This window comes from Micromys minutus, assembly GCF_963924665.1.
Source record: "Micromys minutus genome assembly, chromosome: 16".
Classification (NCBI taxonomy): Eukaryota; Metazoa; Chordata; class Mammalia; order Rodentia; family Muridae; genus Micromys; species Micromys minutus.
The window spans coordinates 35,309,867-35,328,843 of record NC_137985.1 but is presented as its reverse complement, the minus strand read 5'-3'; the positions used below and the strand labels follow the sequence as shown (position 1 = coordinate 35,328,843).

The following is an 18,977-nucleotide window of genomic DNA, read 5'->3' as shown; positions in this document are numbered from 1 at the left end:
TCCAGCATCCAGCCCGGGAAAAGGATGTGCTAGCTACACCTCACTTATCCTAATCAAGATAAACACCTGCAGGGATACCCACAGCCTCCTCTCCCAGGAGAGTCTAGATCCTCGAAAGTTGTCAATTAACACCAGTGTTCACAGCGCCCTACCTCTCCCTCCCCTGTGTGCGTCTTTACAAGGTAGTAGACAGGCCAGACCTCTGATTACCTCTTCCTTACACTGATACTTCTCTTTGTAGGTGGAATACAGCCGGAGTGGATCCAAGATGTGGGCCTCCCAGAGAGCTGCCAAAAACTCTACAGAAATAAAGAACTTACTGCTCAATGCCCTCTATACCATCAGAGTGAGTGTCTACATCCCCTCCAGCCACTGGCCAGTCCTAAAGCACAGGGAGATGGCCCCCCTTTGTCATCGCTACGATTACATTTAAGAAATGAGTCTTGGTGCTCTTCATAATACCTAGTTTGTCGTCTTTTAGAGGGAAGTCCAGCTTCCCTCTGAGATAATCAAGAACCAGACACTCTGCTGCCTCTGGGCTCTGTACTTTTGTGAATGCCTCTTTTTTGCTTATCGTTAGCTGTGGGGCGATACGGTGCTAAGTGGCATTTATAAACCAATTTTGTAAGGTTCTTATGAAACGCAGTATTAATATATTTAGCAGAAAGGAGGAAGATTTTATGTAAAGAGTATTTACTAAATCCATTAAGATACACCCTCTGGAGACCCCCTGTACTGATAATATCTCTAGGACTTTCATGTGGGTGTACATGTGTCTGTGGGTATAGAGCTTAAAGGTCTCTGGCACACCCACACATACACATATACTTACACACACACAAACACACATGCTCACACACATACACACACAAACATACACACATACATGCTCACATACATACATATACACACACACTTATACACACACTCTTACACACACATACACACTTACATACACTTATACACACACATTCACATACACTCATATGCTTACACTCACTCACACACACACAAGCTCACACACACAAACACATACACACATGCCCACACACACACATACACACACACACACATACACACACCCTTTAGAAGAATCTGAATATTAATAGGATATATTAAATATAAAACGGAAATGTTATATTCTTAGGACTATTATAATTCTTTTTGCCTTGTGGCCCTCTTATATCATTTGCTGGGACCTCTGTACATCCCACAGGTCACTCTGTCTATATATTTTTTTCTGCCCTCACTGCTAAAGTCTTATTCATTTAGTTTATTCAGAATACTTGCTGTATGGTACGTTACTTTTATTTCCTACTCACTCCCATTCTGACTGGAAAAGGTGGCTGCGGTGACTAGTCGCGGAATAGGAAACTGGAGCGATTCCAAATCCATCACCACCATGAGAGGAAAAGGTATGATTCCAGCACTTGTGGATTTATAGAAGGTAGAAGGAAGCCCTTTGGAATGACCTTCATTGAGCTGGACAGGAGAAGCATAGGTTAGAAAGCTCCTCGGGGCCTCCTCTTCCCCGGCACAGGCACCCTTTGGGGTCACAAAGACATGAAATCTTTTGGGGGCAGCCTTTTTTTCCTCTAAACATTGATTGACAGAAGTCATTATGCCAGCTCCCTTTGTGAGCTTGTGCAACTTCTAACACAGGAGTCCCTTTTCACTAAAGCTGGACACAGTTTTCACACTCATTTGTGAATTGCTAAGACACCTCACTGATGATGTTTGTGGCCCCTCCCTTGGTTACACAAGCTATGCCAGGGCTAGGGGTGACCCTCGACACCAATGAGTTTATCTAATTGGTCCCTCAGAACTGCTTTGAGACAAGGGAGTGGGATGAGATGTGTCACTTGCCCTAGGACACACATACATGGCAACACTTGGGCTAGAGCTGTACATGCTCAGCTCCAAAGCCTGGGCTCTTAACCTCCCCGGGCTGAGCTCCTTGGGCCTGCTGGGGTGCACTGCTTGCCAAGAGGTTGTTCCCCACCCTGCATGTGGGCCTATGGGAACTGAGATCTTTGCTGTTTGGTTTACTCTATCCTTGGTATCTAGTGGGACGAGAAATCTCAGTTATCCTTGGTATCTAGTGGGAAGAGAAAGCTCAGTTGGAGGGTCAGTGGGTTGGAGCACCTGGATGAAGGATCCCGGTACCCACTGAGCCCTGGAGGGAAGCTCATCCTCCTGAGTGGTTTTCTTAGCATAGCTGTGGCCCAGTGGACTTCCACCCCATGGCCTGGCAGATATTAAAACCAAGTGATCTCTGTGTCATGGGATGCTATTGGGTGATTTCAGTTTCTCACAAATCTGTAAGAAGTTCTGAGAGACTCTTCAGTTACTCTAAATTCTGTGGGACTGTGACAGTCAGGGTAAGAGTCAGAGTTAATGCTGCCGGCCAATCAGCAGGCAGAATGCTGGCAGGTTATAAAGAGGCTGTGCTGAATCTACTGTTTTTGAGAGCCTAATGTCTTATTAGCTCTCTCTCTAAGAAAATCCGGGCCAAAGTATAGAGGCTATCCAAATCCAAAAGAAGGGAGTTTGGAAGACCATCCACCCTGTTCCCGAATTCATTAACACAAGTCAAATCTGACTCTGAAAATTAACCTGAGTTGTGGTTTCCTTCATTTCCTGTGATTCGGCCAAGTCTCAGCTCCTTGTGTGTTTTGCTAGGGCAGTGTGTAGAGGGTAGCTCTGTACTGCACCAAAGAATATTGTCATGAGATACCTGTGACCTGGGGTCTTAGTGACTTTGGAAGAAAGATGGAGGACAAAGAACAGTGATGTATCAGCCAGGTTCATTCATGATGGATGGCACAGGTTAGCACTGGCACCAGTGAGCAGGCTGCCATGTGTGGTATGCTTATTTCTTGCCACACACATGTGACTCCTGGGAGTGGAATGTTGTCCTCATCCTCTAGCTGAGGGATTGGGCTTTGGAGAGTTGTGAGGTACCCAATGTCACGATTATAGTCCAAGCCCACTTTTCCACAACGCCACGTGCTGTCCTTCAAAAAGGACACAAAGGGGGCTGCAACATTGTTCCCCACAGAGGCATCACTCACAGGGGTCCTAACTCTTCAAGAGCCAGGCTATGTGGGGACATGGGTACAATGAAATTTATCTGCTCACCCTAATTACCAGGCCTTCTGACCGAGCCAAGTTCGTTGTGTGTTCACCAAGCAACAGTAGGCCCAGCCTCAGTCAGGGACATGGTGGTAAAAGAGATAGACGGTTAAAGGCAGCTGGGGTGCCCTATATTCCCTGGCTGAAAGGCCACTTTGTCTGTTGAGATGGAAGCTGTGAAGTCCCGCCTTCCTTCCTTTCCACGGCGTGGATTCTCTCTGACTCTTGTTTCTTTTCAGTGATCCAAGCACCAAATATCCACATTGACAGCTACGATGAAAATTCTCTGAGCTTTACCCTGACCATGGATGGTGACATCAAGGTGATTCAGAGTTCTCAGACTGGCAGCTGGGTGGGGCTCTCCTTTGTGCAGAACTCCTATGTCTTAGTACAGGGAGATTAGGAGACATTGAAGGACCTCATCTGGTGGTGCTGAAATACCAGACCTAGGTTGTTTTCTTTCCCCAACGAAATACAACTTGAGTCTCCACATGTAATTATTCTGCCTCAGCCTGGTGCCTTTCTTCTTTAACCGTATAATTAAATGGTTCACAGCTCCAGTGCATAGAAAGACTTGGTGTTAAGAGAATATGTGTACCCTGTAATTTTCAGCTTTATTGGATTTCCTGGTACTCGCACTAATGCTGAAGTTCCCATTGCAGTAGGGCAAGCTTCTGGGGACAATGAGATGCTTTGGAAACCCACATGCTTTGTGTCTCTCCTCCTCTGCTACCACTGGTCCCTTGAAGCACCCATCTGCATAACCCGCTCCACCACGGTTATTTGTCCCTGTGATCTTGTGACTTGAAACCCGGTTTAATAATACCCATTTCCCATGTGCTGTTTCCTCTCTCCATCTATGATGTTGTGGGAGGATGGTCTTCAGAGTCCTTGTGCCACTCACTTAAGTACATTTACAATCCTGTCTATTCTTGGTTTTCAAAGAGGGCTAATAGAACAGATGCCTTAGAGTGGACCTTTGTCACTCGTGTTTGGTCATCAAGACTTTTTCTTGTTTTCCCATATGTAATGATTTTTAGTTCAGACCCTTCTCTAATGGAGAACTTGGGGAAGGTAACATTTCCTGATTTGGGGGGTTGGCTCTTATAAATTGGCCTTTATATTGACCTTTTGACCTCAAATGACTAAGAGGACAACCTAAACTGAGATATCCCATTAACTTCATCTTACTATAAGTAACTGAATGTATTTAATGGTAGCATAAATAGAACCTTATTAAAAAATTAGAAGAAACACCTGTCCATTGATAGAGACAAGGCAAGAGGCCAGCTGTGCCTGGTGTAGTCACATGTCCTCTGACTGTGTCAGCTGATCACGTCTTACACTTTCTGGTTCTTGGCAGGTCAATGGCTATGTGGTGAACCTTTTCTGGTCATTTGATGCCCACAAACAAGAAAAGATAACCTTGAACTTCCGAGGAGGGAGTTCACTGTCACACAAAGGTAACACCCTGAGCTACGTTGTTGCTATGTGGGCAGGAAGGAGTAGGTTAGATCAGTGCTTTCCTGGGGTGGAGCTTGGTGGGGTGGGGCTGGAAATGAGAGAAGGTTTTCTCTGGAAATGATTTTATATAAGCAATCCTTGCCCATTGAGGATAACATCTGCATCCTCCTGAGCCAGGTAGAGAGTCTTTACTTGTTGGCTCCTTGAGCTTTCTTCTAAACAAGTTGAAAGTTAGAACAAGAAGAGGAAGAACCTCTAAGGAGCCAGATTGACTCCAATAGGTGATCCTGCACTGTGTAAGAATCCATTCAGATTCCATTACCTGCTTCCTTTCTTGTTTGACTCGTCCTCAGCTAGCACAAGCCTTGCTAAATGGTTGACATTCAACAGAGATCTGTCAACGACACATAACAAACAACTGAAAGGCAGGGTTTTCCAGTCCTTGCTCTACTCTGTGCAAAGTGTGAGCTCTATTAAAATTCTTTAGTCTGAAGATGGTCTCACAGGAAGATTTTAGTGTATTTCTAAGAGAAAACCTTCAATACCAAAGGCTGCTTGTGGGTGCTGTAAATGGCTTGGGAGCTTTCTCCCTTCCTCTTCTTCCAGACTGTTTGAAAAGGACTGTCAACCACAGGCTTATCCCCTCTTCCTCAGCCTTCTGAAGTAAATCACACGAGTGCTGTCAAACATCACTGTCATTGTCATCATTATTAATTATTATTACATTTTGTCTGTGCTGAGGATTAAACCCAGGACCTTGGGCATGCTAGGCAAATCCTCTACAACTGAGCTAGCTTACAGCCCTTGGTTTTTCATATACCATATAGCTCAGGTTGACCTCTTGTTGACAGTTCTCCTGTCTTAACCAGTTGGGTGCTTGAGTTTGACTGTAACTAGGATTGCTCTCATGAACATGACTGGTTGATCATTTCCTGGGGCAAGGGCAACTAATCAGTGGCTACACCACTGAGGAAAAGGACTCCCCATTTCCCAGCTGGTGTTTACTGTAGCAGACCATGGATGTCCTTGTTCACTGATGTTGAGACTTTCTCTAGTTTCTTGGGATGTTTGGATTGATGGGTGTGAGTCTCAAGCCTCCTGACACATAAGGCCAAATAACTGCTGTGGTGTTACACGGGTTGTATGCCCACACGGTTAGCTTTGGACGTTATCCAGTCTCTAGGGCTTACATCACTAAATACTAGTAAATAGTAAGTGAATCTGGAAATTATTGAAAAATGGGTGCCTGTAAACCCAACCAAATCCTTGGCTGTCACTCCGCATCCATCCAGCCATGGCATCGCCCCCTTCCTTCTTTTCACAGTCAGCAATCTGACAGCTCATACGTCCTATGAGATTTCTGCCTGGGCCAAGACAGACTTGGGGGATAGTCCTCTGGCCTTTGAACACATCTTGACCAGAGGCATCAGTCCACCTGCTCCCAGTCTCAAAGCCAAGGCCATCAACCAGACTGCAGTGGAGTGCATCTGGACTGGCCCCAAGAACGTGGTAAGTAGACAAGAATAACCATCGCGAGGCAGTCTGCATCCTCCCCAAGCCTAAACCCCCAGACAGCCAAGGGTTTTTTTTTTTTCTCTGCTGCTCTGCTTCTTTCTCCAAACACAATTCCCTGCTCAGGAAAGCATGGGCTTGCCCTCTGAAGGGACCGGACATCCCAGCCATCCCCCTGCATCCCTGACCTCACTCTGCTGTCCTCAGAGATAATCCCCAACGTTTGTCACTGGGTAGACCACACATGTTGGAGCGTTGGAGTGCTGTTTTTATGCACTAAGGAACTCAGTGGTAGGCTTGGTCACATCTTTTAATTTAATAGCCTCAGCTCTTTTGTATGGCCCACCATGTGATACTGACCAAAAGACAGTGACAAAGATCCCCAGCCCCCCCCCCTCTGCACTCCCTTGCACTTTGAGGAGAGTCAACCCACAAACAGTCACTATTCTCTATTAAGAAGCTCAGCTTGGTGCCAGCCCACTTGTCCGGACGAGCAGCCCTCCATAATAAATAAGGTGTAACTTTCAAAACAGTGGAGTAGCACACAGAGCCAGGGCCTCTCTTACATTTCTGTTTGCAAAAGTGGACTTGCTTGTGCCATGCTCCAGCTTGTGCATTCACTGGTCACACACAGCCACCTTTGATAGGTGATGAGTGAGTGAGGCCAGCTATGGGCGGCCATGTCCTGCTCCTATGTCCTGCCCCTGAGCAAGCATTCACGGTTGTCTTCTTCACCATCTGTGAGGGACTTTTCTTCTCCTCCAACTCCCATGGCTCTGGGACCCCATGCTAATCACTCTACCTCATGCTCCACAGGCCCTATTATAATCAGATTCTCCTCCCGATTACCTGATCACCAGGCCTCCCATTTAAGCCATGTGGCTCACTTCTTCCTTTCTCGGTCTCCCAGGTGCATTATCTTTCTATCCTCTCGGCTCCTTTCAGTTAACTGATCCCCCTGGAGGCCGCCTTTCCTCTTTCATTACCTAAGCTTTCCCTTCTCCAAACTTTCAGCTGCTAAGCCCTACAGGAAGTAGCTCTGTTGTCTCTCTCTGTCAGTCCCCTCTCTGTGCCCAGGACACCTGCAGCCATGTGCTCCCTTTCTTTAGGCACCTGGGCTCCTGTGCATACACTCAGGGGAGGAAGTATTCTGATCCCACTTTATCTCCTTCAGCTCCTTCCTTTCCGTGTAAATGAACTCCGCCGCCATTCCTTGCCTGTATGCTTAGCCCGGTTCCCACTTCCCCTGTGTGAGATTCCCTCAGCTTCCTACCTGGACCCGTAGAATGTGTTTTACACATACCCTGGGTCGCATGAAGTGCAAGGCCTCTACTTCAGCAATACACTGTCACCCTGGAGGGAGCACAGGCCTTGCCATCTCCAGCCAATGGTGTGCATCTTCGAGGTCATCTCATGGGCAGATGGCCTGCTGGAGTCCCAGTTCACTTTCTGCTCTCCAGGTAGCAGGAGGGCCGGAAGATAGGCTGTCTTGCTATTCAAAGAACCTTCAGGGCACTGAGGCTTGTATCTCACTAGCAGACACCTTGTTACTGGCTCTTCCAGTTTCCCTGGTATTAGAGAAAGCAGGGTTCTGCTAAAGGGAAATGGGGGTGCTGGGAAGGCTGGCCACATCTCTCCTCCTGTGTCCGGTCCACATGCTGCTGAGATTCCCATGCTCACGTGACATCTTCCCCAGCTTCCCACCCCACAGTGTCACTCGGCTCCCCTGTCTCTGCTGTTTGATTGTATGATGTCACCTCTCCTTGATGAGTCCCTCTCTGGACCCTTCAGACATGCCTTGGGACAACATCCAGTGCTTCTTGTTTGTTCCTGTGGCTGCATTGGTTCTCTTTCCCTTCTCTGCCCATCCGTCCTCAAGCAGAAGCTCTGTGTGAACAGGAGCTGCTTCATGGAGCATTTGCAAGTGGGCATGCCCGTTCCTAAGCATTGTCAACTTAATAAAGGTTGAGGGAGGATTTTTCTGGCCACTTTAAAAAGCACTTCCAAAGTTTTAAGTTAGCAATTTCAAACCTCGAGGACACCGACCCATCAGCTGATGGCCTTTCCCCTTCTCTGCCTTTACTAGGTGTATGGTATTTTCTATGCCACATCCTTCCTTGACCTCTACCGAAACCCCAAGAGCTTAACTACTTCACTCCACAATAAGACAGTCATCGTCAGCAAGGATGAGCAGTATCTGTTTCTGGTAAGCTTTCTACACCAGGGGAACATGAGTTCCAGTATTTAAAGGAGATTTATTAAGCCTCAGGGCTCTTGAGCTCCACTCTAGACTGGGGGACTTGGGGGACCTGGATTCATCTTCTGCATAAGTCCCCACCAGCAGTTTCCCAAGTGCAGCTTAGCAGTGGAGCATTGGTCACTAGGCAAATGGATCACAGATTCAGATAAATAAAATGCCTTTGTCAAACCCACTCCTAGCAATGTTGCACATATGCCAATGTGGGGAAAGGGATATGGGCTGTCCTGCTTTGCTTTCTACTGAGATGAAAAACAACCATGACCAAAAGCAACTTGCAGAAGAAAGGGGTGGTTTCATCTTACATCTGTCACTGAGGGAACTTGAGGCTGGAAACAGGGGCAGGAGTCGCTGCAGAGGTCACAGAGGCTCCCCTCCTGACACTTGCTTTCTTATAGAACCCTGCCCAGGCTGGTCACATTAATTATCAACCTTAAATGCCCCACAGACTTTCCCACAGGCTAAATGGTGGAGATAACTCACCTGACATTTCCTCTTCCCAGACAACTCTGACATGTGCAAAGATCAGGATACAAATGAAGCTCGCCCATTGGCCAGGATTACTTATGAGTACAAAAGATCTGGTAGCAACCTAAATCTTTCAAGAAAAGATTGGTAAAATAAAGTATGGCTTATCCATGGAGTAGAAGAATATAGAATAACTGTCTGAAAGAAGGTAGTGCTGACTGTACCCATATGGGAAAAAAATCCAAATTCTTATTAATTTTTAGGAGGGAAAGCATAGTTGTATGAAAAAGATTTTTCCAAGATAGGCTACACACAAGTGTGTGTGATGGGTGTATGTGTGTGTGTGTGTGTGTGTGTGTGTGTGTGTGTGTGTGTGTGTGTGATGTGTGTGTGTGTGTGTGATGTGTGTGTGTGTGTGATGGGTATGTGTGTGTGTGTGTGTGTGTGTGTGATGGGTGTGTGTGATGGGTATGTGTGTGTGTGTGTGATGGGTGTGAATGTGTGTGAATATATGATGTGTGTGTGTGTGAATATGTGATGTGTGTGTGGTGTGTGTGTGTAGGTGTGTACCTATGTAGCATGTCTCTGCTTATATATGTCTAGAGCATTTCTGGTCAGGGAACTATTTTATATTATTTTGTGCTAATCAAATTCTACTTGTGATCATGTGTCACTAGCTTATTGAAAAACAGTTTAACCGTGGTGGTGTGAGCGGTGTGCTATGGTTTTTCCTGTGTGTGCTTGGACCCTAGGTCCGGGTGTTGATCCCTTACCAAGGGCCATCTTCTGACTACGTTGTAGTGAAGATGATTCCAGACAGCAGGCTTCCACCTCGGCACCTGCACGCGGTCCAAATAGGCAAAACCTCAGCAGTCATCAAGTGGGAATCGCCCTATGACTCTCCTGACCAGGACTTGGTGAGCCAGCCGGCAAGGCATATAGGCTGCTGTGACTATTGTTGGCTTGCTTTGGGGGAGGGGAGCAGGGTGGAGAGTGTCTGGTGACACAGCAGGTAACACAGGCACAGTAGCTCAGCTCAACAGGCCATGTCCCCATGTCTGTGTGGCCAAAGACAGACTTCACAGGGACCCTTTCTGAGCTGGCCCTGTCTGCCACCATATTTCTTGGTCTTTTCTTACCTGTCCATGTCTTCTTCATTAACTGGAGCTCAGCAGGAAGGCCCGTGAGCCAAATCCAGCCTATGAATGGATTCTTTTTAATTAATGTTTAATTGGCACCAGGCCACACGCATCTGCCTACTTATGACCTGGTTTTGTGCCACTGGCAATATGTGGTTGAGATCCTAAGACCTTCAATGCCTAAAATGGCTACCATCTAGATTTTTTTTTCAGAGAGTTTGCTATCCCTTGCTAAATATAAAAGTACAAGGCACTGGTCCTAGAAATACCCTTACTGTTCCTTACTCTGGACTACTGTGACCTCTGTCCCCCACTCCCTACACCCAAGCAGTGTGGTTCCCTCTTGGCTGCTGAGCCTCATATTCTTCCTAGTGATCAAGTTTCCTGTGCGCCCTGTGTGTGCCCTGCCCTCTGCACTCCCATATAAGAAGCAGCCTGGGAGAGAGCAGGTGGGGCTCTTTGTGCCTTAGAGCTTGGGTTGAACATGGCCTTCCAGAGGTTGTTGACAGGATGAAGGGACAGAAGCCTTGCTTCTAACACCACGATAAATGTGGCTTTCCCTAGGGTGTTTTACTTTCTTCCCGGCTTTTCACTCCTTCTTCCTCCATTTACACAGTCCTGCTTCCCTGTCTCCCTTTTTATTCCTTTTTCTTATCTTCCTTTCTCTGTTTTATTTTCTTTCTTCCCCCCCTTCCCTTTCCACCCCTCATCTAGCTGATGCTTATGCACATACCTCTGGGCATACATACTTGTTATAAAATGAACCCTGACTATCCTAAAGACTCCAAAGGGCATTACGTTCTTCCAAAACGCATTAAAACTATGAGGTTTAGAATAGTCAGCCCCACACCTGAGTTCCACATCTAACTGCATGTTGGAAGGATATGAAAGAGAACTGTATCCGTACGGAACACATACAGACACTGTCTCATTATTCCCTGAGCAAGGTGGTAGTCAACTGTTCCGTGGATGTGGCAGTTTGAATAAGAATGGCCCCCATAGGCTCATGTATTTGATACTCAGTCACCAGGGAGTGGAACTGTTTGAAAGGACTGGAAGTTTTAGGAGGTGTGGCCTCTTGAAAGAAGTGTGTCACTACAGGTGAGCTTTGAGGTCAGGAGGTTTGGGAATCCCAAAAGTAAAGCTCTCAACTGATGCTTCAGCGCTGTTTGTACAGCCATGCTCCCACCATGATGATCATGGTCTAACCTCTGAAGCTGTAAATGCTTTCTTTTATAAGACTGGCCTCGGCCATGTTGTCTCTCCACAGCAGTAGAATGGCACATTGTATACAAACATTGTGAATAATCAGTAGCCGATTTAAAGGACCAGACCTCACTTCTGACTGCTACTTAGGGCCTCCCTCTGTCTGTCTCAGTTCTATGCCATTGCAGTGAAAGATCTGATCAGAAAGACAGACAGGAGCTACAAAGTCAGATCCCGCAACAGTACCGTGGAGTACAGCCTTAGCAAGCTGGAGCCTGGAGGCAAATACCATATCATTGTCCAGCTGGGAAACATGAGCAAGGATTCCAGCATAAAAATCACCACAGGTAAGCCTTGCTACACAGTCAGCGACCACAGTACTGCAGCCTGGGCATGGGGGGGCCATAGCATCTTAAGACACACACGTGCTCTCCTTCTCTGCCCCTGCTACCGCAGACCCAGGCAAGGATGTGGGTTTTCCTGGGTAAGGGGCTCATGGCTCAGTGGGCTGAGAAAGACTCATTGTATAAATATATATAAATACATGTATGTAAATATATATACATCTATTTAAATACAATGTAACATATATGATAAATATATAATGTATATTTACAAAAGACTTCAAGAATACAGAAAACAAGATAACACATCCATCATATAGTCTCATACATATATTTATATATACATTTATATATACATATATATTTTTATATATGCACTTCAAGGACTTAAACCCAGAGTGTCTAGAGTACTAGGCACCACTCTGTCACTGACTACATCCAACCTCTGAGTCTTTTTCACACCCTCCCTTAGTGTGTCTTAGGAGAGGCTTACTCAAGAGAGTTAAGAAACCCAAAGCATTTTCCAGTTGCCAGTGGCCCTTGTGTTGATCAGGCAGCTAGGCTGGAGGGTGACCAGGCTAGACTGTCGGTTAGGCTCCCATCCGATGACTGAGTCGTGAACTCAGCTGCCTCCACGGCAGCAAACAGGATCCAGGCCCAGTTAGCCTGGTGATGACGCGATGGACCAAGACCAGTCTCCATGTCCTCCTCAAGGCCCTGTGTCCGGATATAACGTGTTCTCCCTCCTTGTTCCTTGCTGCCTCTGCCCGCCATCTGCTTTCCCAGGGGCTATAATTTTAGCTACGGTCCAAGATCTCGTGGTTAGAGGACTAATAACAACGACCAACTGGGGTTATACTGAGCAGCATCGGTGTTTTATCCCCGTTATCCCAGGCCTTGGACGCTGGGCACAACGTTAGCCTTTTTCTAGATGAGGAAACAAAGGTTCTGATACACGCCTACTGACTTCGACTTGCTTATTCTTTCGCTCTCAGTTTCATTATCAGCACCTGACGCCTTAAAAATCATAACCGAAAACGATCATGTGCTCCTCTTTTGGAAAAGCCTGGCTTTAAAGGAGAAGCAGTTCAATGAAACCAGGGTAAGTTCCTCACACAGCCTCAATGACTCTGGACCCCTAGCCGTAACTCCGCTTCAGAGATGGGTTCCTTAGCAGCAGGCTAGCAGAAAGCCTGAAGAAGGAAGGGTGCACCAGGCAGTAGTGTACGCGGGAATGCAAGGACCATATGCTGATGAGTGAAATGTTTTTATTAAGCACAAGAATGCCTGCACTCAGTAGCCACACACTCACCCTCGGAAGAAAGTAATGGTGGGGGACTCATGGTGCTTCCTGAAACTGGGCTGTGTTCAGCATTAGAACCAAGTGCCCCTCCCTTCCCTGACCCTTGGACAGCTAGGTTATGGTTCCAGCACCAGGAAACTGAGCCACACTCTGAACCTAGCACCTTGTCATTATCTCTCCAGAGCAAGAAGTATTTGAAGATACTCTGGTGGCTTATGAAAAAAAAGTACCTTTGTTTTACTATCGGGAGGGCCAGTACTCTGTCCAGCAGGGGAAAGAAGGAGGGGTGAGATCCAAGCAATTTACCTAGGGGAGTGGACTCATTATTGAGTGGAGCTGGCTTGATCCCCTTAAAAGCAAAGTGTGAACACAGTAGGGCTGAGGGGATCAAGCTCCTTACCTGGAGGAACAGTACAGGCAAAGAGCCCAAAGGTTTAAAGCAGTGTAACAGGAGAGCCAGGCTCAGATGGCCAGGGCCTTGGAAGTCCTCACCATCCGGGAGAAGCATCACAGCTCCCCTATCTGTGATATCTATGTGATAAATTTCCTTAAGAATATCAGATCCACCCAGATATACTCCAGTTTTGAAAAGCGTACTGAACAGTAAGGAGCAGGAAGAGAACAGCCCCTAGCAAGCTAACAGGGAAGACATGGAACCTGCAAAGGTCTTTGGGGGAGTAGCGCTAGTGTGGGAAGCAGCTGGGAATGACCCTCTGGGAGTATAAGTGAGTTGAAAGTTCTGGAAGGCTGTTTGGTAATACTTATCAGAAACACTGAACAGTTCACATTCTCTGATCTAGTTATTCTGAGGTCTTACTCTGAAAAAGCAATGCATTAAAACTTGATATAGTCTACTTCATGATAGGAAGAAGAAAGATAAATGCCTAGCAGGAAGGGAAGTAGAGGTGGCTTGTATACATTGTATCATTTTTCATTGTTTCGTTGTTATGCATTTTACAAACATTCCACACTGGATTCCCACCAGATAATAAATACTGATCACTAGCTTGTAAGAAGAGGTATTGGTGTAGGATGCCAGGTAGGTGTTGGGAAGCCCAGCTTGGCAGCCAGTTGCCACTAGGGGAGCCTATCTGAGCAGCAGAAGCCCAGCTGTGGTTGGGAGTACAGGTCAGGGTTCTATTTCTAGTGGAGGGTGTATGTTATCGCCTCTCCTCCTCCTGCTTTAGCATAAGAGACAGTTCCATGGCGTAGGAGCAGAGACTGACAATGTGGTGGGCTTCAATGTGGACAGAGTTTGGCAATGGAGTGTTTGGAGAGGAGCTAGCCAACATCCTGACCCCAGCTGGCATCCGGGGTCTGGCCTGTCACTTTCTAGCACAGCAGTCAGAATTTCCTGAGGTGAGGAGGGGAGAGATTATTTCATCCTGTCCTCCTTAGAAGCATTTAAGCAGGTTGAAATGTGTTTTAGAAAGATCATCAGAAAAAAAAAAAAAAAAAAAAAGCTTAGTGCTTCTAAGCCCACAACCTGCTTAAGTGCTTCTGTGCCTTAAGTGCATCAGGCTGTCTGGCTCTGGGATCAGGCTAGAAAGAGCTAGGGAGCAGGGAGACAGGAAATGAATGGCAGGGGTCTTCCAACAATCCATGGTAGGGAGACATCTACCTCCCCTTCTGATTGCACGCCACCACCACCTCCAGTCTTGCCTGCACCCACTGCCACCAGGAGGTGTCACTAGTCAGATTCCCTTACTGCAAAGTATTAGAGATGCCCAGGCTCTTTGCACAAGCAGCCGCCACCCCGAACTCTGAGTATGTGATGGTCAAAATGGTTCTTCTCTGGCCATGCCTTGTTCTTCCCCTTCCGCACTTTGTAAGTAGGGTAAGTCCTGTTTTCTGAGTTTAATATCATAATCACATCATCAAAAGAACTAGCAAGAAAACCAAAGTATATTAATTAGCACCCATAAAAGCCTGCAATAAGGCCTCGCCTATAGCTGCAGCTGGTAACAGAAACCATCAGGGTCCGGTATTCAAACCTCTGAATGGTCCAGCGTGTGCTTGTTTACAGGGCTACGAGATACACATGTTTGACAGTGCTGTGAATCTCACTGCTTACCTTGGGAATACTACTGACAATTTCTTCAAAGTGTCCAACCTGAAGATGGGTCATAATTACACTTTCACGGTCCAAGCACGATGTCTCTTTGGTAGCCAGATCTGTGGGGAACCTGCCGTGCTGCTGTACGATGAACTGAGCTCGGGTAAGTCTCCATGTGGCTGTCCTCCCTGGGTCCAGTTCTGAGGAAGGAGAGGCATGTGATGACTTTTCTGATAATCTTTCTAAAACACATTTCAAGTACTGCCTGTGTGCTGGAGAAAGCCACTTAGGTGCCAGTTTAGCTGGGTAATGATGCAGTTGATAAATACTTCTTGACCTCCAGTGGTATTGTGCAAGGTACCCCACTGAGTGGTGTGTTAGTTACTTTGTTACTGGGACTAGATATAAGAAGCAAGCTAAGACTGGATGGATTTGGCTGGTGGTTTGGAGAGATGTAGTCCATCAGGCAGAAGAAGGCACAGCAGCAGGAGCCTGAGGCAGCTGCCTAGAGCTCATTTAGCACGTAGGAAGCACAAGTGGGCTGTTGGTGCTATCTCTCTCCTTTCCTTCCTCGATTACATCCAAGCCCCAGGACCATGGTGGCAGTGTCACCTACATGAAAGGCGGGTCTTTCTCCCTCACTTACTTCCTCTAAAAGACCCTCACAGAAAGAAACACCCAGAAATATGTTTCAGTCTTTCATGGGGTAGAGGAAATTCAGTCAAGCCAACAGACTAACCATCGGACTAGATGAACAGGGGTTTTGCTGGCCGCTTTCGTCTTGGAGCCTTCCGAGTGCTAGCAGACGTGTAATTCTCCACCTGTAATTAGCTCACCTTATTTGGACTGTTAGCACTTCCCGAGTAAGCTCTCTTAGAGAATGGATACTTCCTTCACCTCCCTCTGGAGAGTCATGGCACAGTCAAGGCTCTGGGAAGGTCCTGTAGAAAACATACAGCAAAACTCTTTATAATAGACTTTCTCCTTAATAAGCCCTGGCTTTAAGCAACACCATTTATTAGTCTGTGCAATACACACTGGAAAAGCAGTCGTGGAAAAGCAGTCGAGAGGTCCCCAACAGCTGCTTTTAGGGAGTCAAGCTGATCAGGATCTCAGAGATCTAGCCGCTCCACCTGGGGAGGATTCTTTAATTTAACCACCTTACCATCTGAGATAAGCTGGAGAATATTAGTATTAGTTTCCCGGTTAGAAAAGGAAAGAAGATTAGAGACCATACATACTGAATTGCTATACCCACAAGAAATGGCTGTTCTCTGGTCCATTTTAATGGGCATTCTGTCTGCCCGAATCTCTGTTTTCTCTATGGGATCTCCCACCGTACCAGGAAAACAACCCCAAGGTCTATAGAGACTTATGCCTAAGCAAAGACTGTCCCCTTTGCTAGAACCAATTCCAAACCTCCACTTCCCTGCCCCAAGATTAGGCTAGCCCCAAGATTTGTAACGAGAGAAGTTTACTCACTCTCAAGACAATGGCCCCTGCTATACCCGGTGTGGAGTTGAAGCGTGGGTACCAGATCAGTGAGCCATCTAAAGCCAAAGCTGGCCCCTGTTTCCGACCTTGAGAAGGCAGCATCCTTGTGAGGTTATAAACAGCTGGGCAGCTTAAGAGCCAGCTTTTTAAAATGTCAGCTGTATATGGAAACATTGTTTCTCTTTTTTTACTTAAGAGAAGAGGGGGGTAACCCATAAAACTTCATGAGCTGTTGAGTCCCTGCAGTAAAGGAATCTCGTTTATATCACTTAACCGAGCTTCAGGTAATTGCAATGTAGAGTGACTTTGGTGCCAAGTAGGGGAAATAATTGCAATCTCGTTAATTAGTGGTCTGATTTCACATCCTCTTATGTAAGGCAAGCAAGCGGCCTTAAGTAATAATGCTAATGAAATCAGCGTTGATGCCCCAACAAAGGTCTCCCTTCCAAGAGATTATCTAAATAACCAACAAGGCAGTGATTAGGAGTCTAATGTAATTACTGTATTTGCATGTGCAAGGCCCACAGTCTACCGGCTCATGGTAAGTACTTGGGGAAACATCAGCCTTCATGCATGTGCTGGAACATGCCACACAAGAAAAGCAAACTGGTTTGTTGGAACCCTTGTAAACACCGGGCTTTTTTTTTTTTTTTTTTTTTTTTCTTTCTTTCTTCCTGTTTAGGCAGGTGGGCGGGGCACAGAGAAGTTGCCTGGTCCATCCTTTTCTGGCTGGCCCTCCGGTAGGAGGCTCACTGGCCAGGATTTGTTACCTCCACAGGTGGAGATACGGCAGTGGTCCAGGCTGCCAGGTCTACCGACGTGGCAGCTGTGGTGGTTCCTATCTTGTTCCTGATCCTGCTGAGCCTGGGTGTGGGCTTTGCCATTCTCTATACAAAGCACCGCCGCCTACAGAGCAGCTTCACTGCTTTTGCCAACAGCCACTACAGCTCCAGGCTGGGCTCAGCCATCTTCTCCTCTGGGGATGACCTAGGTAGGTAACCAGGGGTCCCAGGGGGTGGTGGGGCCGGGCAAACGAGCATCAGGAAGTGGAAAAGACTCAGTCCATCCATTCAGGACAGGTGTCTCCGATCCTGCCATCTTTGCCTTTTCTTGCTCTTTCATCAAAACACCACATCCTCTGTGGTTGTATAGTCTCGGCACCAAACAGGGGAGAAGTGAGAGGGAGTGCTGGGTCCTGGGTTTGAATGCTCCCCAAATTTCAAAACAATCCTCAGGTATGTTCACCTGACCCCGGTTCTAATCCTTCTTCTGGAGAGCTTCAAAACAAAAGGATCACATCTGTGGTCAACTTCTGTGTGAAACCCTTCAGTCAACCACACCCTGTCTCCATAACTACCACAACCTGTTACAGGCTTCTTACTCTGCTGGGATTTTGCACAGTAAGGGGAAGGGAAATCTTTGCATCCCTATGAGAAGTTTGCATGCTGCCAGCCCTAAGCTGACAAGCTAGGAGCCAGGCCATATAATCTAGAGGGTGTGGAAAAGACTTCCCCTAACATCAAGGCACCGGCCGTGAGTTTGTGGGCTTACTTCTCCCATAGACTTGTTGTTGCTGCTTTTTTGTTTATTGAGCAGTGTGTTTTCTGCTCCAGCAATCCTGTGAGGTCACCTGTATTCCTGTGCCTTCTCTGCTTCCTTTCTTGATAATCAGCAAGCACCAGAAGTGCCCTGAATGATAGCATGGCTCCTTTTGGTTGGTATATTAGGCTGCCATTCAATAGTCACTAGAGGGTAATCACCAGGAGTCTCAAAGGGACACCCATGAAGCCTGGGAAGCTGCCTTCAGAAATCTTAAGACACCCCTTCCCCCTGTCTCCATTTCCTCAGAGCAGTTCAAATTCAAGAACTTGGACAGAGATCAGTAAGAGATCCCATCTAGCTGTAGGAGATGAGAGTCATCTCTCCACAGGTTTAACTTGAAATGACTATTAAAATGAGTGTGGTCACCTAGGGATGGGGAGAGGGTGACCTGAACCTGGTGGAGGTAAGCCCCTCTGGGGTTTAGAACTAGTTAGTGTCAGTTTAGCTGGGGTTCAGCAGGCATGGGCAGATTGGGGACATATGGGCCATTTAAAACTCTGCTGGAACTCACCAAGATCTGACTGTTTTATCTTCAGGAGAGGACGATGAAGATGCTCCCATGATTACTGGATTCTCAGACGACGTCCCCATGGTGATAGCGTGAAGAGCTTTTCTCATTAGAAACCAAATGGTGTAAATATTTTATTTGATAAAGATAGTTGATGGTTTATTTTAAAAGATGCACTTTGAGTTGCAATATGTTATTTTTATATGGGTCAAAACTACAAAAACAAAAAAAAAAAAAAAAAAAGAAAAAAAAGGAAAAAGGAAAAAAAGAGAAAAGAACAGAATGAATAAACTTTGTAGTATCGACTGTGAACTTGAAACCGGGTTGATTTCAGTAACCACATTATTTGATTTGACATTGATGTTGTCTTACAGGGCTGTGCTCGCTGGGCATGCTTTTAAGTCTGTGAGATCATTTTGCTTCATCGAGTTGACCATCCTTTCTGTTTTGCTAAGACAAAGAAATGTATTTAATTAAACCTTCAAGAGA

General features: G+C 46.4%; 1 protein-coding gene across 1 annotated transcript in view; it reads left to right on the top strand.

Annotated features, from left to right (window-relative positions):
* SORL1 (sortilin related receptor 1) overlaps positions 1–18,660 on the top strand; it is a 150,385-nt gene extending 131,725 nt beyond the window's left edge. Inside the window, exons 37-48 of the mRNA XM_080930526.1 lie at positions 242–346; positions 1,343–1,415; positions 3,375–3,457; positions 4,499–4,598; positions 5,924–6,108; positions 8,198–8,317; positions 9,589–9,753; positions 11,354–11,528; positions 12,521–12,627; positions 14,855–15,047; positions 17,157–17,369; positions 18,517–18,660. Of these exons, the coding sequence (XP_080786652.1) occupies positions 242–346; positions 1,343–1,415; positions 3,375–3,457; positions 4,499–4,598; positions 5,924–6,108; positions 8,198–8,317; positions 9,589–9,753; positions 11,354–11,528; positions 12,521–12,627; positions 14,855–15,047; positions 17,157–17,369; positions 18,517–18,584 (1,587 nt within the window). The 3' untranslated portion in view covers positions 18,585–18,660. The remainder of the gene's footprint in view (positions 1–241; positions 347–1,342; positions 1,416–3,374; positions 3,458–4,498; positions 4,599–5,923; positions 6,109–8,197; positions 8,318–9,588; positions 9,754–11,353; positions 11,529–12,520; positions 12,628–14,854; positions 15,048–17,156; positions 17,370–18,516) is intronic.
* Positions 18,661–18,977: the final 317 nt, after the last annotated feature.